This window comes from Gracilinanus agilis, chromosome 1, assembly GCF_016433145.1.
Source record: "Gracilinanus agilis isolate LMUSP501 chromosome 1, AgileGrace, whole genome shotgun sequence".
Lineage (NCBI taxonomy): Eukaryota > Metazoa > Chordata > Mammalia > Didelphimorphia > Didelphidae > Gracilinanus > Gracilinanus agilis.
The window spans coordinates 401,207,324-401,230,657 of record NC_058130.1 but is presented as its reverse complement, the minus strand read 5'-3'; the positions used below and the strand labels follow the sequence as shown (position 1 = coordinate 401,230,657).

At 43.0% G+C, this 23,334-nt stretch overlaps 1 protein-coding gene across 1 annotated transcript in view; it reads right to left on the bottom strand.

Moving 5' to 3' along the window:
- Positions 1-10,023: 10,023 nt before the first annotated feature.
- ACAA2 (acetyl-CoA acyltransferase 2) overlaps positions 10,024-23,334 on the bottom strand; it is a 40,247-nt gene continuing 26,936 nt past the window's right edge. The window contains exons 4-8 of the mRNA XM_044681608.1: positions 22,367-22,542; positions 19,998-20,127; positions 16,619-16,689; positions 13,347-13,501; positions 10,024-10,688 (exon numbers count right to left, since the gene is read on the bottom strand). Coding sequence (XP_044537543.1) covers positions 10,604-10,688; positions 13,347-13,501; positions 16,619-16,689; positions 19,998-20,127; positions 22,367-22,542 — 617 coding nt within the window. The 3' untranslated portion in view covers positions 10,024-10,603. The remainder of the gene's footprint in view (positions 10,689-13,346; positions 13,502-16,618; positions 16,690-19,997; positions 20,128-22,366; positions 22,543-23,334) is intronic.

The following is a 23,334-nucleotide window of genomic DNA, read 5'->3' as shown; positions in this document are numbered from 1 at the left end:
GGAGTTTGGAGAACTTCACGTCCAGGGATTTTGTTGCTTTTTTGATAAAACCCTTCTCAACCTGGCCTTGTAGAATTTGTGGGCCCTATCCTTACCCTGTGTGGGACTGAAACCTTTGGACTTTTGGGACCTTCTACTCTTCTCCTCTCCCATAAATTACTGGAACATGATGAAATACTGGAAAACTGGGTGTTCCGGGCAGCAGACAGGTTGGGCCTCTTTTTCCATGCAAGGCACATACCCAAAGAGTTCTGTGTCTTTAAATTCTGTTTCCCCAATCACATTTCATTTCAGGTATGCTTCACTTCCCCCCTTTCCTGATGTTTTGTTCAGTTATTTTCATTTGTGTTTGACTCTTCATGACCCCATCTGGGGTTTTCTTGGAAAAGATATTAGAGTGGTTTGCCATTTCCTTCTCCAGCTCATTTTTACAGATGAGGAACTCGGGCAAACAGGGTCAAGGGATTGCCTAGGGTCACTACAGCCTGTAACTGTCTGAGGCCAGATTTGAACTCAAGGAGAAGCGTCGTCCAGACTCCAGACCTGGCATTCTATCCACTGTGCCACCAAGCTGCCTCCTTTTAGCCAATCACAAGTATTTTTTCAGGATCTATAATGTTCCTTAAATTAGGCAAAGTTTCTCCTGCCCTGGTGAATTGCTATAAACTAGTCTTCCCACTCTGGACTCGTCTGTCAGAATTCATCTCTTTCTCCCAGGCTTGGCTCAAGTGTCACTTCTTCCATTAAGGCTTCCCTGATCCCTGGAGCTAATGCTTTCTCCTTCTTCAGATTTACTTATTTGTGTCCACATGTGTCTTAACCTCCATTAGAAATAATCTCCTTGGGAGCAGCTGGGTAGCTCAGTGGATTGAGAGCCAGGCCTAGAGAAGGGAAGTCCTAGGTCCAAATCTGGCCTCAGACACTTCCCAGCTGTGTGACCCTAGGCAAGTCACTTGACCCCCATTGCTTACTTACCACTCTTCTGCCTTGGAGCCAATATATAGTATTGACTCCAAGACGGAAGATGGGAGTTTAAAAAAATAAAAAAAATAAAATAAAAAATAAGCTCCTTGAGGACAGGGACAATATTTTTTGTATTTGTATTCTCACCACTTAGCCTATAGTGATTTGCACATAGAAGGTACTTTAATCAGGGCAGCTAAGTGGCTTGAAGGATAGAGTGCTTTGAGTCAGAAAGACTCCTCTTCCTGAGTTCAAATCAGGCCACACTCACTTGCTAGCTGTGTGACCCTGAAAAGTCACTTAACTCTGCTTTCCTCAGTTTCCTCATCTGTAAAAAACTGGAGAAGGTAATGGCAAATTATTCCAAGATCTTAGCCAAGAAACCCCTAAGTGGAGTCACAAAGAGCCAGCAAAACTGAGCAATAACAATAACGTACTTTAGTAATTTGGCACAGGTAATAGAATACTTAATTCAAGACTCAAGTGGGAATCCTGTCTCAGGATCTGACCCAAGACCCAAAGAGAGAAAAAATGAAGTTGGACTCCAAGGCTTCTAAGATCCATTCCAGCTTGAAATTAGTGATCCCAATGTTAGAACTGAATATTTGTTGAATATGCATAATCTTAAGGAGTTAAAAGTTTGATTCATGATTGGGAAGGGACACTAGAGACTTCTAATCCAATGCTTTCATTTTACAGAAAATGTAAATGCGTCCCAGGTTTTTAGGGAGTTAATAATCATGCCTGAAATAATCCAAGGACACAAGCAGTAGTCTATGATCAAATGTTACTAGACTATACATGCAATGAGGAGTTCAGAGAAAAAAGTTTACAGCATGAGCCAGTTCTTCTGGCGAAATCCAACCTCCCCTCCATACCACACTGCTGTCTGGGTAGATTCCGGAAATGTAGGTCCCAGAGTAGAAAAGACAGGAGCCCCTCTGGACACCCAGGGTGGTGGAAAAGCGTAAGTATTAGATATATAATCAATCAACAAACATTTAGTTAAACAACTACTATGTGCTGGGTACTATTCTGTAAGCTAGTAGAGAGGCAAAAAAAAAAAAAAAAAGTGAAATCATCTATGCCATCAAGATGTCAGAAGAGCTGGGTCCAAACCCTGGCTTCTCAACTTAATCATGTGTGCCACCTGGCAAATTACTTTCTCTCTGCGAGACCCAGTTTCCACAACTCCAAAAATGGGGATAATCATGTTTGTAATAGATCTGCGTCTCAGGGTATCGTAGGGGAAGTGATTTATAAAGCACCATAGAAGCTGTCCTGGGGAATATTTGGTATAGGGCATCGTTAACGGAGGCTTGGAAGGCAATATTGTTGCCCCCATTCTTTCTGGTCCTTCTCCTGCCCATGTACCTCTCTACAAGGTCCAGGATCTCAGTGAGGAAATTGTAGGTAAAAAACACAGCTACTTACTCTGCCTAAGGGAAACCCAGGTGAAGATCACCTTCCCGGGCCATACAAGACAGATAAAGAAAATTAGGTTCAGGGCAGTGAGGTGGCTCAGTGGATTGAGGACCAGGCCTAGAAAGGGGAAGTCCTGGGTTTAAATCTGTCCTCAGATACTTTCTAGGTGTGTGATCCTGGGCAAGTCACTTAATCTCCATTGCCTAGCTCTTATCACTCTTCTGCTTTGGAACCAATACACAGTATTGATTCTACCATGGAAGGTAAGGGAAAGGAAGGAAGGAAGGAAGGAAGGAAGGAAGGAAGGAAGGAAGGAAGGAAGGAAGAAAGGAAAGAAGGAAAGAAAGGAAAAAGAAAGAAAAAAGGAAGGAAGGAAGGAAGGAAGAAAGAAAAGAAAGATCTCTGCTTGGGGTATGTCTGATAATCTCCAAAAGCATTGCCGGCACTCAGCATTAGAACCAAACAATCTTCCAACCAGACTATGGCTTTCCTTCTTGTCACCTACCCCTGTTCCTCCTTTTTTTTTTTTTTTTTTTTTTTTAAAGAATCCATACCTTCTAAATATAAGTTCCAAAGCAGGAGAGCAATAAGGGCTGAACAATGGGGGTCAAGTGACTTGCCCAGGGTGACACAGGTGGGAAGTGTCTGAGGCCACATTTGAATCCAAGACCTCCTATCTCTAGGCCTGGCTCTCAATCCAGAGAAGCCACTCTGCTTCGCCCTCCACTTCCTTCTCCAAAGACAAGGGCAATTGGGAGGTGGGGAGAGAGGGAGTAGGTGGTTTGGTGCAGTAACTATTTTCCATCAGCATCTCTGCTGATCCAAGGACTATCATGCCTCCTCATTTCCCATCCTCCAATTAGGCTGGAAGCTCCTTAAAGGCAAGGCCCGTGCAGCTTTTTATTTGTATCCTCAGGACTTAGCACAGTGACTCGCATACAGGGGGTGCTTAATAAATGCTTATTAAGTGTAAATGATTAGAGTGAAAAGAGTGGTGGAATCAGAGGATCACGGTTTGGACCCCATCATGACTCTGGATAAACCATCTATTCCTTAATCTATAAAAATGAGAGGTCTGGACGAGTTGAAGCCGATGCTCCATTGCCCTTTTTGGTGACGATGTTAATTTTGATAAAAAGTTATTAAAAACCACTAATGGGCATGCAGCGCCACCTAGAGGATTAGACCTGCCCTCGCACTCCTATAAAGAAAAATTTTTTCTTTAAGCAAATCTCAAATCTCTCCAATGGTCTTTGAGGTCCAGAAGGCGGTCCGGGGTTATCTGCTTTCAGAGGGCGGCTTCATTGGAAGAAGAATCTCCTTGTGGGGGGTGGGGGTGTAGGGGGGAGGGAAGGGAGCCCCCTTCTTCTGTCTGAAAGGCGTCCGTTCCACAGCCCTACAGACACCTTCTCAGGAGTACAAAGCGCGGGGGTGGACAGGGTCCGTGGGGTGTACGGGGTGCGCTGGGGGTCCTGCCCCTCCGCGGTGAGGGCTACTCCTCCGCTTGCGGCGGCCGCCCTCCCCAGCTCTCTGCTGCGGCCCCAAGTCGCAGAGCACGGGCTAGGCCGGTGAAGCGTGACCACGGCCAGGAGCCACAGGGGAGGGCGCTTCTGGCCCAGGCATGGGGAGAGGGGAACACTTTGTTCCCAGGCCACGAAGGGGGCTGAAGCGGCCCCTGGGGAGGACCTCGAAGAGGCCCAGCTCACGTGAGACCCTGGATCCCAGGCCGTCGCCTCCTTCCTGTCTCCTGTCCCGGGGTTTGGAGGGCCAGGTTTCGGGGTTGGGGGTGGTGGTGGTGGGGAAGCCGAGAGGCTAAGTCTCTGTCCTCTGCCTCCCTTAATTCCAATTCACGCCCAAATCATCCCCCATGACTTCACTGGCCTTCTTCAAAAAGAATGGAGACAGGAGGTCCTAGGTTCAAATCCAGCCTCAGCCACTTCCCAGCTGTGTGACCCTGGGCAAGTCACTGGACCCCCAATGCCCACCCTTACCACTCTTCCACCAAGGAGCCAATACACAGAAGTTAAGGGTTTAAAAAAAAATTAAAAAAAAAAAAAGAATGGAATAACAATAACAGAAACCTGGAGTCCAGAAACTTTTTTTTTTCCCTTCCATCTTAGAATCCATACTAAGTATCAGTTCCAAGGCAGAAGTGTGGTAAGGGTGAGGCAATGGGGGGTAAGTGACTTGCCTAGGGTCACACAGCTGGGTAGTGCCTGAGGCCACATTCGAACCCAGGAACTCCTATCTCTAGACCTGGCTCTCTTTCCACTGAGCCACCCAGCTGCCCCCTAACCTCAGACTGTAGGAGCCCAGGCTTATTAATTTATTTTTTATTTTTTTTTTAAGGAGAGACCATTTATTTCTGTGCTCTTTAATATTTTTTAAACCCTTGTACTTCGGTGTATTGTCTCATAGGTGGAAGATTGGTAAGGGTGGGCAATGGCAGTCAAGTGACTTGCCCAAGGTCACACAGCTGGGAGTGGCTGAGGCCGGGTTTGAACCTAGGACCTCCTGTCTCTAGGCCTGACTCTCACTCCACTGAGCTACCCAGCTGCCCCTATTAATTTTGATATTATTTTAGAAGCACTCAAAAAACTGACTTGTATTGCTTAAGATTGTTTTCCGTAATCTTGAGTTAAATTGAACCTCAGAGGTGCCAAATTCCTAGCACTTCCCAAAGGCTACACTCCAGAAGACTGGTCAGTTATCTCAGCCTCCTTATTTTACCAATAACAATCAATTAACATATGTATCAATCTACCAGAGATACCTTAGGCCATAAGAACTCCCTATCTCCAGGTTAGCTCTACCTATTGTCTTAGAATCAGTTTGTATCTCATGGTGATTACCTCATAATGTTAATATATTGGACCACTTGTCTAAAGATCATTTCCCTTTCCCCCTATACTGTTGTAACCCCAATAAAAATAGCAGTATGTTGGCTAAGGGTTAAGCTCTGAACCATAGAAGCTCTTGACCATCAGAGCTTCTATAGAAGCTCTTATCCACCAGAGCTTACTCACTCTCTGACTACCTTATGCCAGAACTCTTTGTCTGTGTGGCTTCATTCTTGCCTCATGTTTTCTTTCCATTAGTCCTTAACTCATAGTCCACTTTTCTCTCAGTCCATTCCCCTTTCTGAGTGTCCTACCCACTAGGTATCTTTGTGAAGTTGGTGGATGGCTTCACAGACATTTGCTAGCTCTGTGATGCTGGGCAAGTCCCAACCTCTGCCCCAGTTTCCTCATTTATAAAATGGAGATCATAATAGCATCTACCTTCCAGGGTTGTTTTAGGATCAATGTTGTGAGATGATCATTATAAAGCACATAGCACAGTGTCTGGCACACTGTAAGCATTATGTAAGTGTTGGTTATTGCTATTTCTCTGCATGGAAGAGAGCTTATTTTAAGAAGAAAATCCATAAAACTATGGTTTGTTATCCTGAGAAAAATACTTTTGATAGCCAAAATACAATAAATATAATGGGATTTTGTCATCACTATACCTCTTAGGCAATTGTGCACTTAGGAATATGTGATCTGTTAGAGAGAATCATCTACAGAAGCCTGTTTGATCTCTTTTCACATATTCATTAAGTATACTTTCAATATAAGCCAAGAATATTATCATAAAGATTTTATAGACAAGATAAAGTAGAATCTGGGGTTAGTATCTTTTAGGTAACTTTCTGTAACATGGAAATGGCAGGGTGGAATTCTGGCAAGATACAGAGTCAAGCCTCACCCAGAATTCCAGGGCCCACCCCACCCCTACCCCCAGAACTCTGGGTGAGAGGGCAGTTGAGACAGTTGGTTCCTGGGGGTTGAGGTGAGCAGATCACTCTGCTTGCTGATCCCAGTTATTGATTGCTTTGGAGGCCATTATGGCAAAAGCCATTTTGGTTCTTCTCTGCAGTTTGCCTGTTTAGCTGAACTAGACCTTTCCAGCAACCCCACAATTGTTATTTAGTTATTTAGATATTAGAAGTGATAATTATAGGCTTTGAGGGCAAGCTAGTTAGAAAGTCTGCCACTCCCTCCTGAGGGGGGAGGGGCTGATTCTGTCTAACAGTTCTGGGCTTCCCTGATCTTGTCCTAATCCTTGAAAAACCTTCCCTTCCTTCCTCTTCCTCTTTTATCAGTAAAGCTTCATCTCTGAGATAGCTGTGCCTGGCTATTATTTTGGGGAATACTCATAACCTCCATAAAGCTTGGTTCCTTTCAGCTGCCAGCTCAAGAAGTCAGATCCTCATTCTGTCCCTGATAGCTACTAGATATCAAGCTTCTCTTATCTTCCCTAGTCAAACCTGTGGGGAAATAAATTGAGAGAGTAAACATCACAGAACAGCTTTGCTTAGCCTTGCCAGAGGAGTCCAGATCAAACCTCTATTTTCAACTGATTTCTAACTGCTTGTTGAGAGGGGGGAGAAGGAGCACTGAGCCAGTTTATGCCCCTCCCTTTCCACTCAAGCCTGTCAGTGGGGGAGGAATGAATCCAGCAAGATACTGATATCTGGCCATCCCTTCAGCTTCCCAAACATCTCTGTCAAAATCAATATAACACTTTGTCAAGTATTATTATTGTCAATGAGCTTCTTCACTTTTGAGCTGGAGAAGGAAATAGCAAACCACTCCAGTATCTTTGACAAAATCCCAAATGGGGTCACTAAAGAATCAGAAACAACCAAAGAACCACCACCGAAGTCTTCCTTAGAGAGATCAAATTAGAATTTTCTAGGTAACTCTCCATTTTTTTTCTTTTTTATCAGCATCTCTGATTTCAACTCCAAGAACAATTTTGGGAAAAATGTTTCTCTCTTTGAGATATATTGAAAATCATTGCATAAGTACCTTTCATCCAGCAGAAGTTTCCTGGGCATTTGATCAGGTCCAGGAATTGACTCCAACTTCATTTTTTTGTGTGTCATTGCTAGGGCACCTAGGACCGAAGTGCTAAAATCCAAATCTGGGGATTCCACCACTACTGACTATAGTTCACTATGGAAACAAGTGTAAACCTGTTCCATTTCCCATCTGTTTGTTGTTCTGGTTTCATCTATACATGTTTCTCATGTTTCTAGGAGGACCTAGGCTTAGTTGGGACCTCTACCAAGTTCTCTAAAGATCCTCTTTTCCTCTTCTTTTTGTGGGGATGATATTGTTTATAGTCTCTGATCACTCCTTTTCATGATTTTATAATTATAAATTCTAAACCAATTTTTACCTTGGCACTGTCTCTGCTGGCTGAAATGATTTCAGTACCCTTTTTGTTCTCATTCTTTTGATTATTTTATTGGTTAATATTCTCCAAAGAATGATGATAATCAGAATTGGTGTTTGCTATGACCCGTTTTCCATAAAATTAAAATACTTTTGGTTGGAACAATCTTCTTTGCAAGTGGCATATTCTCATCTTTATCCTTCTAATTTGGTGTCAGCTTTGATTATTGATCTTTATCCTATTCTTCTTTATCCTTCTAATTTGGTGTTAGCTTTGACCATAGATCTAATTAGTTAATGAGCTGACTTCATAAAGACAGTTGATTATGAAATGATTGACAGGTAACCAGTCATTTCCTATAAGAGATAATCAAATTTCATAAGGAGCTAAAACAAGGACAGCCACAAGGCACTGAGAAAGCAGTCTATTGCATCTAATTTCCCAGCATCTAATTTGCATTTGACTAATAAAAAGACTTAAAGGTTGACAGCTGGGAAACCCCAACAACTATTTGGTGACCATGGGATAATTCTGTATTTCCTAGTTGTAGCTTGGCTGAGGGAAATGTGAATTTTGCTTTCTCACCATAAGATAGAAATGAAAAATTTCACATGAGATCCTTGCCTTGGAGTAGTGGAGCTGGCCAATTCCAGACTTTAAAGCTTGATCTGAGAATTCTCAGAGCTGGAGCCAGGAATAGACCTCAGAACCTATATTGCTTGGGAGAGTAAGCTTGGGAAAGAAGGCTTTGCCCAGCCATCTTCTATTTGGAAGAATGGACTGGAAGAAAACAAGCTTTATGTCTTTGTTTTTCCCTATTCTGTCTTCCTCCTGACAGGCAATAGGTTTCCTGATGGGCATCCTTCAGAGCCCAACAATGAGAGCAGATCTGTAAGAGTTTGGAAGATCCCAGCCTTAGGAGTTCTATTTTGCTGGAAGATCTTAGCCTTGCTCTGGCAGCCCAGGAGAAGAATAGCTAACAGAGAAGTAGCTCTTCTCAGCAATAATGCAGGTAGAACCAGAAACAGGGAGTGGCCTTGTCCATGTGTGAATTATGTAATTGTTCTTGCTTTGCCTTGTGTCTCTGAATGATGGTTTTGTCTTGGCTAATTGATTAAATGAGAACTCATCTGACACCATTAAGGGCTCAACATCTACAGTCAAATCACAAGCATTTATTTTGTGCTTACTCTGGGTCAAATACTGTGCTAAGCCTGGAATCCAAATGCAAGTAGAAAGACCCTTAGCTCAAGAAGCTTACATTCTAATGGGTGAAGATAAGACATAAAAAGTATAATTGTTTACTTCTTGCGTTAGTTGTTTCTGCTTTTAAAGTAGTTTACATTGTAGAGGGAAGAAGTAACATTGTTTAAGATGAAAACCGTTATTCATCCTTTCAGAATTAGTTACTACAGGAGTTTTGTGGATGTAAAGTCAGGCAAGCCAGAACACTAAAAACAAGTTGGGTTATTTGATAGGGAGGGGAAGGAAGGCTTAAATGGGAGGAGTTTAAAAAAGTTAATAATGGAGGAAACCAAAAGAGAATGGGCAGATTTAGGGGAGGGCAAGGGGGAAGTAGCAAAATGTTAAAGCCTGAGATTATTTGTGTGTAAAATTTAAAAGCAGAAAGCAAGCCTGAGAGGCAGATGACCTCAAAGCAAGAGGATTTAAATAAATGGGGTCAGCATGAACAGGCAGCCAGCCTTGACTTCAGTCTCTGAGCTGGTCAAGGTTTGTTTTCCTCAAATTATAACTGGAGAAAAAGAACTTAAAACCTCTGCCCCTAAATCTCTCCTTATTCCCAGTCAAGTGGAAACTCTTAGATGCAGTATAACTTTTTGAGTGTCTGGGAGTTCTAGTCCAATCTAGCAGTGCTAGGTGTGAGAGTCTGGAGGGTCTTGGAAGGTGTTCCTCTGGCCCCTCTCCCATAAATTCCAACTCCTTAGAATACCTCTCTCCAAGTTTATCTCCATTCCCTTTATATTTGGGAACCCCAAATCATGTTGTGTTCCAGTCAGAACATGGCTTCTTTTCAATAACCACACCACTACTTGTGGCCACTGACTTCTATGTTTTCTTAGAGAGTGGAATTCTTTTTATTTTTATTTTTGAAAAACTACTTTAAATTATTTTCTGAATATTCTTGGATATATATTTTGTCCCCAGCCTAATTAAAAATTTAAATTTTATAGCTCTGTCCTCCGAGAAAAATGAAGCTTTTATCACGTCAGAGCCCTGGGCCCAGACCTGAGTTTGAAAGCAAATCCACCCTGACTAAACTGTGTATAAATGTGGGCATGGCACTTGATCTATCTGTAAAATGGGTATAATAGTACTACACCATCTACCTGCTAAAGATTTCAGGAAAGCCCTTTGTAAATCACAAAGCACTTTAAAAATGAGCCATTATAGTAACATGAAATTGAGATGACTTTTTATTGATATTTTATAATAATTTTTGTTACAAGGATCTATGAAATGCACTTAATATACAACAAATGCAGTTTCAAAAATATGCAGTGAAAGCCTTCTGACTGCAACAAAATTAGGAATTATTTTTTATGAGGGGAGTGAGCCAAGGAACATTAGAGAATTAAGGCAACAAGGTAAGAAGGCTTTGCAATTATGCAATAAGGCAAAAAGGTCTATTTGGTGGTTATAGGGTAGGAATCCTACTTTTGCCAAGTTTCCTTAGTTGAATTTTGGCTAATGAAATATATCTTATGCTACTGGTGCCAAACTTGGAAAAATGGTTTTGTTTTTAGGATGGGCACACATTCTGTATGAGTGGATATTTTTGCTTTAGTGTCCTTGGAACCCAACTTTGTCTCCCCTGCCTACCCCCAACCCCTGGTACAGTGAAAGTTTCTTTGGTAACATGGGGTCAGTGTCAGAAATTTATGCAAAAGTTCTATTTTTTTTACTTTTACACAATTTACCAAATAAATGTTTACAGGCTAAGGCCTCTAATTGTCATGTCCTTGGGTCTTCAGGCCGTGTTCTCAATGATGACAGCGATACCCTGGCCACCACCAATGCAAGCTGATCCAACAGCATACTTTCCACCTCGACGTCTAGAAGAGAAAGCAGTGGATAAGGTCACTTTGGGGTTGCAAGCATGTGGCTTCCCTATTCTCACACTCTACCAATGAACAGTTTCAGATTTTGGGCTTTGCTGGAATAAAAGAGCCTAATGAAGTTTACACAAATGTTTTGTCTCTTCTTGATTAGAAATCAGTCTCCTTTACAATATGTACCAACAGACTCCAAGTGCATTAGAGAAGAGCTCAGACTCAAGTAACTTTTAGAAAGATGCTTCTCATACTTGAAATCATTTAGGGAAGGGATAAAGGAAAGCACATTCATATGAAGCCCACTCTTCGGCAAGCACTTGCAGAGCACTTTTGCAAAGATGACCTCATTTGATCCTCACAACAACTCTAATAGTCAGTTCTATTATTATCTCCATTTTACAGTGAAGGAAATTGAGGCAAGGAGAGGCTAGGTGATTTGCCCAGGATCATGCAGCTAGAAAGTGTCCAAGGCCACTTTTGAACTCGGGACTTCTCAAGCCTGGCATTTGATCAGCTGTTCCTCTGAAATTGTAGAAAGGAATATATTGGAGCAGGAGTCCTTAGTTCTTTAAGTTCTTATCTGAGCAATGGTGTCAAGAAGCCATGGGACAGGAGGCAGGCACTCAGGCTTTGGGCCTCCATTTTCTCATTCTCAAAAAAGGGGTGCCCTCTGCCCTGGCTACCTCCTCAAGAAGACCTCAGTTCAGATTTAGCCTCAGACACTTACTAGCTGTGTGACTCTGAGCAAGTCACTTAACTCTGTTAGCCTCAGTTTCCTCACTGAAGGAAATGGCAAACCACTACAGTGTCTGCCAAGAAAACCCCAAATGTGGTCACAAATAGCCACACCTGAAGGGCTCAATAAGGATAGCAGCATTTCTATTGCATTTGGAGGTCTGCAAGGATTTTACTTGTTTTGATCCCCACAACAACCCTGAGGGGTGGTTCCCATTATGATCTCTCTTTTACAGATGAGGAAACTGAGGCAGACAGATCAAGTGACTCCTCTGGGTTGACAGCTAGCAGACAAATCTGAACTCGGGTCTCCTTGACCAATAGGTCCAATAGGCGTCCCCTCACTGCCTCTAGGCTGCAAGCATTCAGAGGGATGTGGAATGAGTTCCTCCCATTCCACAGCTAATCCTGCGACTAAATTAAGAGCTAAGACTCAGGGCACTATGGTCAGTTGGTGCCCGGATTAAAAAGAATGACAAATACGGGCCTCCTACCTCAAGGTGCTTACCTTCTAATGAAGGAAACAACATACAAACAGCTATGCCCATGCACCGTAGGAGGAGCAGGGATGGACTGCCTGGAGAAGGTCTCTCCAAAACGGTGGGGTTTGAACATCCTCAGGGAAGTCAGGAGGAGGAGGTGAGGACGGAATGCAGCCCAGACTCAGGATGGACACAGCAAAGGCATGGAGGTGGGGGCAGGAGGGTGTTGGGCAAGGGTAGTAAGAAGGGAAGGGTCAGGGGATCACATAATCCTGCAGTCACTTAACTTTGGTCTTAGGTTTGGAAATCTTTTTTCCATCATTTTATAAATGTGAGGATTGGATGAGATGGCTTCTAGTATTTTAGGGGCTGACTGGCCCAAAGACCCCTGCGGACTCTAACCCCGGGATTCTCTCCTTCTGCTAAGCAGACTACTTGCTTCAACTACCTTGAAGTTTCCATAGTGTGGAAGGAAGACCGCTTTTCTCTCCTTCTAGTCTCGGGCACGGTGCGAGCCCGGGACGGCCAGAAGGTGGAGCCCTCGTCCCGAGCGACAGACTTGGCAGCGGGCTCACCCAAACTCAGACTGAGCCCCGCACAGAGCTTAAAGGCTCCAGTCTCTCCAATCCTAGTATTCCTTCCTTTCATGGAGGATCCTGGATTCTTTGGCCTCAGAGCCTGGAGCTTTCTGGGCTGATCCCGAAACCCAGCGAAGGGCAGCACTTCAGACTACCCGGGAAGACACGATGTAGACCCCTAAAGGGGGCGGGGTCAGGGAGGCGGGAGGTGAGAGGCTAGTTCCGGTTAGAGAGGACCGAAGGCCAGAAGGCGGTCACCTACACCGGTAATCTACGACGAGACTCTGAATGCCACTGAGTCTAGACTGCAGCGCCACACTGTAGAGGGCACTGACTCCGGAGCCAGAGTTCCGCAGTGTCAAGCGGGCTCGCTCTCAGCACCCCTTTGGGATTTCCCTGGCAAAGATACTGGAGTGAGAACCCAGGTCCTTGGATTCCCAGCCAAAGCTCTGAACCACCCTCTGAGATTGAACCAGTCAGAATATTATTTATCTTAACTAAATAACATAAACCCACCATGATGGAAACCCCCCTCTGAAGAAAGAGACCATTTATCATACACGGATTGCTTTCAGACGAGGCCAGATGTTCAAATCCCAATCCTGACGTTTGTGTGGGCACATTGATGACCTTCACCGAGTCTCAGTTTCCCCAATTGTGAAATGAAGGATTGGCCCTGAGGGTTTCTGAGCCCCCTCCAACTCTAGATTTATGACCAGTATAAGATTATGGAATATAGCACACCAATTTTATCTATTAGGAACCTCCCAATTAGAGCTTGGACTTAGGACTGCTAACCAATTTATGAGATGCAGCTGTTTGGAATGATGTAAGGCTGAAATACAGTAATTTCTCATGAATACCTTAATTCATGAACTAGATGAGCAGTGATTCGTGTTCCGGAGGCTCCCAATGGGTGGCCCAGGGCAATGGCTCCTCCATTCGTGTTGGTTTTGCTTGGGTCCAGGCCCAAAGAGTCTTCTACTGCAAGATACTGTGCAGCAAAAGCTTCATTCACCTTCAGGAGAGAGGGTAAAAAAGCCTTGGTTAGCTCTAGTGATTCACATCGTTGTTCTTCAGTTATATCTAATTCTTTGCGACTCCATTTGGTGTTTACAGATGAGGAAACAGGCCAACAGGGTTAAGCAACTCATCTGGGGTCATATGGCTAAGTGTCTGAGGCTAAATTTGAACTCGGAAAAATGAGTCTTCTTTACTTCAAGCCCAGCACTCTATCTACTGTGCCACCTAGCTGCCAGTTTTAATTCACAATCTTCTTTTTAAATTTACTCTTTTTTATCTTTCAGGTAATTTTGTAGCGTTTTCATATTTGCACTCAGCATGACTTTTGCCTAGGTTTCAGGTTAGATCTCTGCTTCAGAGATGTTCCCAATCAAATATTCCTTTTTTAAGTCAGAAGTTTTCTAGGCCTAGTACTGTTTCTAGATATTAAGTGTGGATTTTACAATTTCTAGACTTTTTGAGTAGATAGCACTACAAACAAAAACCTCTGAGGCCTTGGCTGATGCCCCCAAAGGCTAATGCTCTCTTGAGCCCTATTAACATGGATTCAGTGTTCGGAATGAAGGAGAACATGCTGATTCCACTGTATTCTGCCGTGGTCAGCCATCATATGGAGCACTATATTCAAGATAGGCCCCTGCATTTTCGGAGGGATGGGGACAAAATGAAATGTGTCCCAGAGGAACCAGGAATAGTGAGGGGACCACAAAGTAGGCCATATGTGAACTAGTTCAGGAACTAGGGATGACCAGCCTGGAGTATGAAAGACTTAGGAGGGGACACAAAACTGCTCTTATGCATTGAGCGTGGGAGCCCTGCCATCTTGATTTGTGAAAAGTACAGCTAAATGTCTAGTCACCAGGCTTTAAGCATAATTCTTTAGGCATCTTCATGCCATAGGCTAGTGTAATAGGTATAGGCTTTAAAAGGTATAAAGGCAGATTTCTGCAAATAGATTAGAGAAAGCCTTGGCTGGAAGTCATGGACATTCTGAATAGAATGCAGGGGGTAGGGAGGAGAGAGCTAAGCAACAGACATTGCTGTTTTGTGAGGGGCTTGAAGCAGAAGTGCAATCAGCAATTCCTATTTGACCTGGGATCTTGGAGATTGGTGAAGGTTGTAAAGGCTGAAGATATCATCCTGCGAGTCAACTCTGAGTAGGGAAGAGGCCTGTGTTCTGGTGGACAGTCTGCAGACATTTTTCCCTATCTGGTTACTTTTGGATCATTGGCTGTGGAGGAGTTGGTTCCTGGTATCCTGAAGACAGTTGTGAGAACCCAAACCCAAGCCCTCTTCCTCAGGTCCTTAGCCAAGCTGTCAACCTGGCAGAAGCTAGGTTGGCTAAGGAACTTACCCTTTTGACTCCAGTCCTGAGCAGTTAGACATAGTTTCACTTCACCCCCCTCTCCTATCCTCTCAAAACAATTAAACTGTTTCCCTGTGTGTTTTCTTCATACTTTGAAGTTTCCATAGTGTGTATTTATTATACTCTGAGTTTATACCTTGTCTAGGAGAAGCAGGGTGACAGTTAGGGCCTAGGTGTCACTTCTGTTAACAGTCTTTTCCCTTAACAGTAAACCTAGTTTCCCTAACTTGTTTGGCATCCCCTACTGTCCATTCCTGTCTCCTACTCACCCTTCTGAATCCACATATAATATTTAAGTTAACTCCCCTGGTTTTCCCCATAAGACTAGTCATTATCAGGAATCTTGAGGGCATCATCCCAAGGTTGTAGGTTTACATTTAGGCTCTTAGAAGTACCCAGGCAAGAAGGAATACAAATGAACACCTGTAGTTTTTCAGAGCTGTTACACTGAGCATGAGGCCTAGCAACAGGACAGATACCTAATGAATCAGGCAACTGGATGGCACAGTGGATAGTGTAGTGGGTCTGCAGTCAAGAAGACCTGAGTTCAAAATCGAGCCTCAGACACTTACTAGCTGTGACTCTGGACAAGTAATTCCATCTCTACTGGCCTCAGTTTCCCCAACTGTAGAAGGGGGATTATCTCCCAGGGCAGTTGTGAAGATCAAATGAATTAATACTTGTGAAGTGATTAAATGCATGCTGCCTGGCACACAGTAGGCATTAGTAAATGCTTATTCTCTTCCCTTCTCCTTTAATGATTATTAAACAGTTACCAGATGGATTAATGGCTATGTGGTCTAGTAAGCAGTTAACCATATGTGAACTTGGTACAAAGAAGTCTAGGTTCTATGCTCAACCCTATCACTTACCTACTGAATGCCCAGGGGTCAATTAACCAATCGATAAGTATTTATTAAGTGCCTACTATGTGCTAGGCTCAGTGCTAATTGCTAGGATATAAACAAGTAAAAATTGAGCCCATGCCCTCAAGGAGCTTACAAAACAAACCAATTATGTTAGCTCTTTGTATTCTCTCACTTCATCTGTAAAATGGTTTTAAACACACTTATTCCTCATCTTACATGTTGGTGCATAGACTAATAAGTTAAATATAAACTCCTTTAATAATTCAATATTTTAAGGAACTATAATTTTATTGAAGTGAACATTTATTTCATCAAAACTGGTTGCGACCTCTTTCTAATTTTGCAGACAGTCCACAAGAGACCGCTATAGCCAAGAAATCCTATATTCTTTCAGATAACCTGGTAATGAGACTTTATGAATTTATTTATTCTAGTCTTTAGGCAACAGAGATACAGTCAGTCCAGGACTACTTTGAGCAGAATGGAAAGTCTTGGACCTACTTTAAAATGTGAGCAGCACTGCTTTGTAAACTTGAAAGTGCCATGTGTGTAAATACTGTTGTTCAGTCTTTTTCAGCAGCGTCCAACTCTCAGTGACTCCATTTGGGCTTTTCCTGGCTAAGTGGTTTGCCATTTCCTTCTCTGGCTCATTTGACAGAAGCAAACAAAGTTAAGTAACTTGCCCAGGGTCAAACAGCTAGGAAGTCTATGGGAGCAGATTTGGACTCAGGAAGATGAGTTTTACTGACTCTAGGCCTGGTGCTCCGTCTACTTCACTACCTAGCTGCCCTGTAAATACTGACGACCATTATTACTATGAAGAACGTGTCATCACTGGGCCCTTTATTTTTCCTATCATAAAAGATGGAATACTTACCTCCACCAAATCCATGTCCTTCAGGCTCAGCCCTGCTTTTTTTAGTGCTCCCTTGATGGCAGGAACAGGACCTGTAAGAATTTTTAAAAATCTATCAATGCCCTAAATGTACCACAAAAGATCTCCTTTTCCTGAATAGAGAAACTAATGCCATTACAGAAGAATTAATTTGCTCTAATATGGGCCAAACTAGGCAGTTTCGGGTTCCCTAACAACCCAGACAATGTAATTCTAGAATTGCCCCTTATCCTCCAGCACACCATTAACTGAGGGAGTCATGGCAATGAAGCATTTTAAAGCAACTATTATGTGCAAAGTACGGCGCCAAGTGCTAGGAATACAGAAAGATGAGAAAAGAGCCCCTGCCCACAGGATGCTTTGAGCCCACCCAGTTAGACAACATAAATAGGCAGGTGCATGTGAGACACAGACACATGGATGAAAGCAGTCTGGTCAAGGCCTTCCTCTGAAAAAGGTGGGACATGAACCCCAGGAAGCCATGAGGGACAGGGGGCCAGGCATGGAGGAGCCCAGAGTATGTGGAGAAGAGGGAAGTGTAAGAGAAGGCTGGAAGGGGAGGATGGGGCCTTTAGAGGCTTTAAATCTGGGGTCACAAAGAAGCTGAAAGCTCGATAGCGAAGTGAGGCTGTCCAGGGCACCATCACCCCAGAGCAGAACTGAAGATGAGCGGAGGAGAGTCCCTGAGGAGGGTCCCTGAGGGTCCAGGGCTGCAGCTAGCTTCTTGGACAGGCTAGTGAAGGATGCTTGTTTCCCACAAGGGCAATCCCAGGGTGTGCCAAAAATGGCAGCATCTCTAAATGGGAAGGTCACAGTTAAACTAAATACAGTTGGCTATGGAAAAAAAGGAATGGTGCGCCTTGTAGAAAAGATGTCAGAAACAAGGGAGGAACTTTACAAACTCTCACAGATACATGGGAAGGTTAAGGGAGGGAATAAGTGATTACTAAGCACCTACTATGTGCTGGGCACTACCCTAAGCACTTTAAAGGTACTGTTTCATATGTTTTGCCTGATAATACATGTAAAACCCAGATCAAATTGCTTGTCATGGGGGGGGCGCGGAGGTTGGGAGGGAGAAATTGGATCATATTACTTTGGAAAATGTGGAAATGAATACATTTTTATTACATTTTTTAATACAGTTTGTTATTACATGTAATAAATTATATAGAACTCCATGTAAGAAAATTTATTACATGTAATAGGTAAAAATAAAATATTTTTATAAAATGAAAAAAAAACAGTCTTTAAAATAAAAATATTATTTCATCCTCTATCTAAGTCTAACTTAGATAGAACCACCGCTGTACTGATCCTCCCCCATCAGGGCTGCTGCCAGGGTGGATTGTGGGGGAAGAGGTGCAGGTGGGTCTGCCACAAGCCCCTCCCATTCCCATCCTGCCCCATGCAGCTGCCAGTGATTTGATTTGATTTGATTGTTGTTTTTTTAAAAGCTTACCTCTTGTCTCAGAATCAATACCGTATTGCTTCCAAAGCCAATGGTAAGGGATTGGGTTAAGCGACTTGCCCAGGGTCACACAGCCAGGAAGTATCTAAGGCCAGATTTAAACCCAGGACCTCCTGACCCCAGGCCTGAGTCTCTCTATGGAACCTGCCTCCAAGTGATTTTCTTAAAGTACAGGTGTCATCTTATCATCCCTAATCAATAAACTCCAGTATTACCCAGCACCTCCAACATCAAACAGAACTCTTCTGTTTGACCCTTAAATCCTTTCCTTACTCCCGTGACACCTCACCTCCAGCCTCTGGGCACTTCCACCCGCTGCTGCGCCCTGGACTACAATTCCCCTCTATTGCCTTTGCACATATGCTGTGCCTATTGTTTCCCTTCACAGAATGGGAGTTCCTCGGGAGCCCAGCACCCGGGCCAGGGACATCGCACCCGCCTAGAAGAGCGGGCTGAAGAACTACTCCGGACAAGGGAGGGAGCTGGGAGTCTTGAGCATTCTACCTCGCACCCTCGACAATGCACGGAGCTGCCTACTCAGGGGCTCGGGAGTGCCTGCTCAAGGAGCAGCCCTTCTCTGCCCATCCCCCCAGAAAGCCACAGTAACAGAGAGGTAACACTTCAGCAGTGCTTATGGCAGGCCAAGGTCTGACCCATTTTTAGCTCACTTAATCCCAGAAACAATGCTTGGAAGCAGGGGCCGTCATTATCTCTGTTTTACTGCTGAGCAAGCAAGTGACTTGACTGGGCTGTGCAAAATTAGAATCTGTCTGGAGTTGGAAGCGAATTCAAATCTTCCGGACTCCAAACCACAATAACTAGTCATGTGATGGCAATGAGGGCGGGTCTGGGGGTGGGGCTAGGTGAGGGAAGGCTGGAGGATAGGAGACTGCTTTGGTGGCTCTGTATTGGAGTACGAGGGGAGGGGTGGAGCCTCTCTCGTCCACTAGCAGGCCGTCACGGGAGGTTGTGGAGGGGGCAAGTCTGGACCAGAAGTGGGGGAAATGACTGCTCTTTTTTCCCAGTGCACTTTGCAGTCCGGATCAGCTCTGGATAAATGAAGGAATCTGAAGAAGCAGGCCTGGCTTTTCTTCTCCCGTCCATACCGGCAGGAGGCGCGGCCCCTTGGGAAGAGCACCGGCCTCCGGTTGCAAAATTGGTAGTGTCTCCCCGTCGGGCTGTGAATTTCTCCAGGCAAGGGAGGGGGTTAGAACTAGGGTCAAGGCATGGAGAACTGTGCTAGGTACACAGTCACTGCTTGATAATCTTCTACTGATTGCTTGCCTGACTGGAGTTTAATCACTGTATTAGGGGGCAGGTTCGGTAGTCAGTGGATTGGGAGAGAGGTCTAGAGATGGGAGGTCCTGGGTTCAAATGTGGCCTCAGACACTTCCCAGCTGTGTGACCCTGGGCAAGTCACTTAACCCCCATGGTCTAGCCCTGACCACTCTTCTGCCTCGGAACCAATACACAGTATTGATTCTAAGAAGGAAGGTAAGGGTTTAAATAATAATAATGATACCTGTATTAATTTGTTAATTATCAATGCTTCTATAATAGAGTGGCCTAGGGGCCTCCCGCTAAAACAACAATATTGGCTACTTTATGGGCGGCAAAGGGGAGCAATGGATAGACTCCTTTTCCTCAGTTCAATTCTGGCCTCAGACCCTTCTTAGCTGTGTGACCCTGGAGAGGTACTTCAACTGTTGGCCTCAGTTTTCTCATCTGTAAAGTGAGCTGGAGAAGAAAATGGCCACTAGTATCTTTACCAAGAAAACCCCAAATGGGGTCATGAAGAGTCGGACATGATTGAACACCACCTGATTATTTTAAATTTCTCACTTCCATCAAAATCAATGGAAGCAGGTAATTCATTCTGAGATTACTTACCAATGCCCATGATAGTGGGGTCACATCCAGATGCAAAGTATCCCACAATTCTGGCAAGAGGGGTCAAACTATGCTTTTTAACAGCATCCTCGCTGGCTATGATCACTGCCCCAGCTCCATCACACACTCCCTGGTAAAGAGAAGCAAAATGTGAAGTGGAGATTATGATAACATAAAGAGATCCAAGGTAATGACAATGTGGGTGGTGGGGTGGGCAGTGAAAATGAATCCAGATCGAATGATCCAGCAGGCACCTAGCTGACTCAATGGATAGAGACCCAGGCCCGGAGATGGGAGGTCCTGGGTTCAAAGTTAGCCTCAGCCACTGCTTAGCTGTGTGACCCTGGACAAGTCACTTAACTTCCATTGCCTACCCTTACCACTCTTCTGCCTTCGAACCAATACAAAGTATTGATTCTAAGACGGGAAGGTAAGGATGTGAAAAAAATTTCATTATTAACCTGTTTATTTGTTACATTAAAGTTCCCAGGTATCTCCCTCCTTTGTCCCCTCCCCACACAAGAGAAAGCATCATTTGACCTATATGTGTATATGTATGCATATATGCATATATGTATATGTGTATATATACAAAACTGTGCTTTGCTTCTATTTTTATCAGTTCCTTCTCTGGAGGTGGACATACACAATTTATTCTGCAAACAGCTAAGAATGATTGATTGGGGTCATTTGAATCCTGCCATCTGTGTAATTTTTTTTAAACCCTTACCTTCTGCCTTAGAATCAAATCTAAGTATTTTTTCCAAGGAAGAAGAACAGTAAGGAGCTAGGCAAGTGGTGTTAAGCTACATAGCTAGGAAATGTCCAAGGCCACCTTTGAATCCAGGTCCCACTGACTCCAGGGTTGGTTTTTCAATCCACTGAGCCACCTAGCTGTCCTGAATATGTATATTTTTTACAAGGGGCTTGGCTTTACTTTTTTTTTTTTTTTGCCTATTAACTAAAAAAAAAAAAATGAAAAAGAGAAATTGAATAGGCCAATAAATCTTTGACTCTGCCATTGATTTCAGGAATGTCTTAATTACAAAAAAGTTTAGAAAACTCAACAATTGTACAAGCAAAAACTCAAGGTTATAGATTTTTATATACCAAACATTTGGCCTTTCCCGTATTTACATGGAGAGAATGAGCCTAATCAAAGCTGTTCACACTGAAGTTATAAGATAATAGGCCAAAAACTCTGAAAAGATCATACTAATAAGTTTCCACAAATTCCACAATATTTAAAAAAACAATGGGCAAACAATTGTCATGCTTTAGAAATCTGGCAAAGGATAATAATTATCTCTCCTTTGAGCACCCTTAATGTGCCTCCACTAGACCGAAAACTTTTTGTTCTTAATTTGGCCTAAATTCCAATCATTTTCCTCCCTTTTAATAAAACTGCAAAAATCAAAGAAATGGATGAAATGGATGAGAATACTATCTCAAAAACAAAGAAACACTGCTATAGCTACATAAACCAGATAGTTCTCCAGGCAACGGAAACAACTATGATGCACTAGACAAGTAAATGACTACAAAAGTGATAGAATAGTTAAAATTCTGTTTCCCTAATGGACTTCTCAGCCAGCTCTGTCTGTCAACTCTGGCTAAATGGAAGAATTGCCAGTTACAACTGTTCATTTATACTTAGCATCTTGGGAAAAGACACTAGCTAGATGTCTAATCACTGGAAGATGATCAAAGGTGGTTTTGCTTTTAGGGGTGAAGTACATTTTGGTCCACAATCTACCGCAATGTAAGCATTTCAGGTGTATCTTCATCCCCTTTTATCCTCATCATTCTGGTAATCAGCTGAGGTCTTTCCATGGAGGTCACTGGGGATTATCAGGCAAGAGTTCATAGGACAAGTTTAGAGAGATGGGTGCCACTAGGTAGGAAGTAGATGCAGAAGGTTGTGAAGGTTGTTCATTCTAAAAGGCAATGCTTACTTCTATACAATATATCAAATGAAATGGAAATCAGAACCTACATGGCTTGGAGGTCCCTAACCTAAGGACCTTAGTCAGTTCTGCCATACTGCCAGAATTCTAGGATCACAACTCCAGCACTGGAAGGGTCCTTGCAGATCATCTAGTTCAACCTTTTCATCTTACAGATGAGGAAATTGAGGCCTTGAAGGTTACATAAGGAATAAGCATCAGAATCAGAACTTGAACTCAGGTGATCTGACTTCTGAGTTAATGCTGGTGATATTTTCATCAGTCCGTGCTGCCTCCCAAACTTTAAAAAGTTAGAACTTTAAATGTTAGAACTCTAAACAAAATAAAATTAAATAATAAGTAACTAAACTAAACTTATAACTACGGTAACAAAACCACATTCCCTTTGCACTTAATACCCACTGAAGCATTTCCTGCAGTGACGGTTCCTTGTTTCTTGAAGACTGGAGGGAGTTTAGCCAGTTGTTCCAATGTTGTTTGGGGCCGGGGATGTTCATCCACCTGCATCATCTGTTTTACTTTTTTTACTTTCACTTCAATTGGGGCCATTTCACTGTTAAAGTGGCCAGCATCATGAGCTGAAATAGCAAAATTAATTTTTTTAAGAATAAAAATTTTAAAATATGAAAATAATCTCTATAAAGAATAGAATAGAGGAAAGAATAAACAACACAATTTCTGGCCCACCCTCTCTCCTCTTCCTCAGCTTAAGTTCTAAGCTTCTTTTAGTTTGCCCCCATATTAAACTGGTAAAGTACTTAATGTATTAAAAATAACATTCTTCCCATTCATTCATATATACATAGATATATGTGTATATAAATTATATAAAATATAAAAAATGATCATATAAATATAATGTTATATATAATATGTATATTATATACAAGATGCTGGTGTCAAGGTTCTGACACTGCGATCAAAAGGGAGAGAGAGAGAGAGAGAGAGAGAGAGAGAGAGAGAGAGAGACAAAGGGGGAGACACAAAAGTAGGGCCAGACAAGGACTATGCATAAACCCTGTTTATTATAACAAAGAGGTAAACTTTTATAATGAGAGAGTTCTGTTAGGCAATTAGATCCATATGTCAAGATGTAAGTACACTGGTGAAACATCTGCCTATAAGGTGACATAAAGATTTTTTGTTTATGGAGGGTTGGTACAAGAGGTCTAAATCTTTCCCAGAGACAGAATATAAACATCCCTAGAGGCTTACAAAAACACTCCAGAAGAAGCCTTGAACATGTCCCCAGATAAGACACTTGCAGCTCGCCATAACAGCTCAGCTTTGTACATGACCTTTGGCCAAGAGTAACAGTGTCTTTCTGTGAGATTTGCTTATGATTTCTTTTCTGGGTCAGATCCCAACAT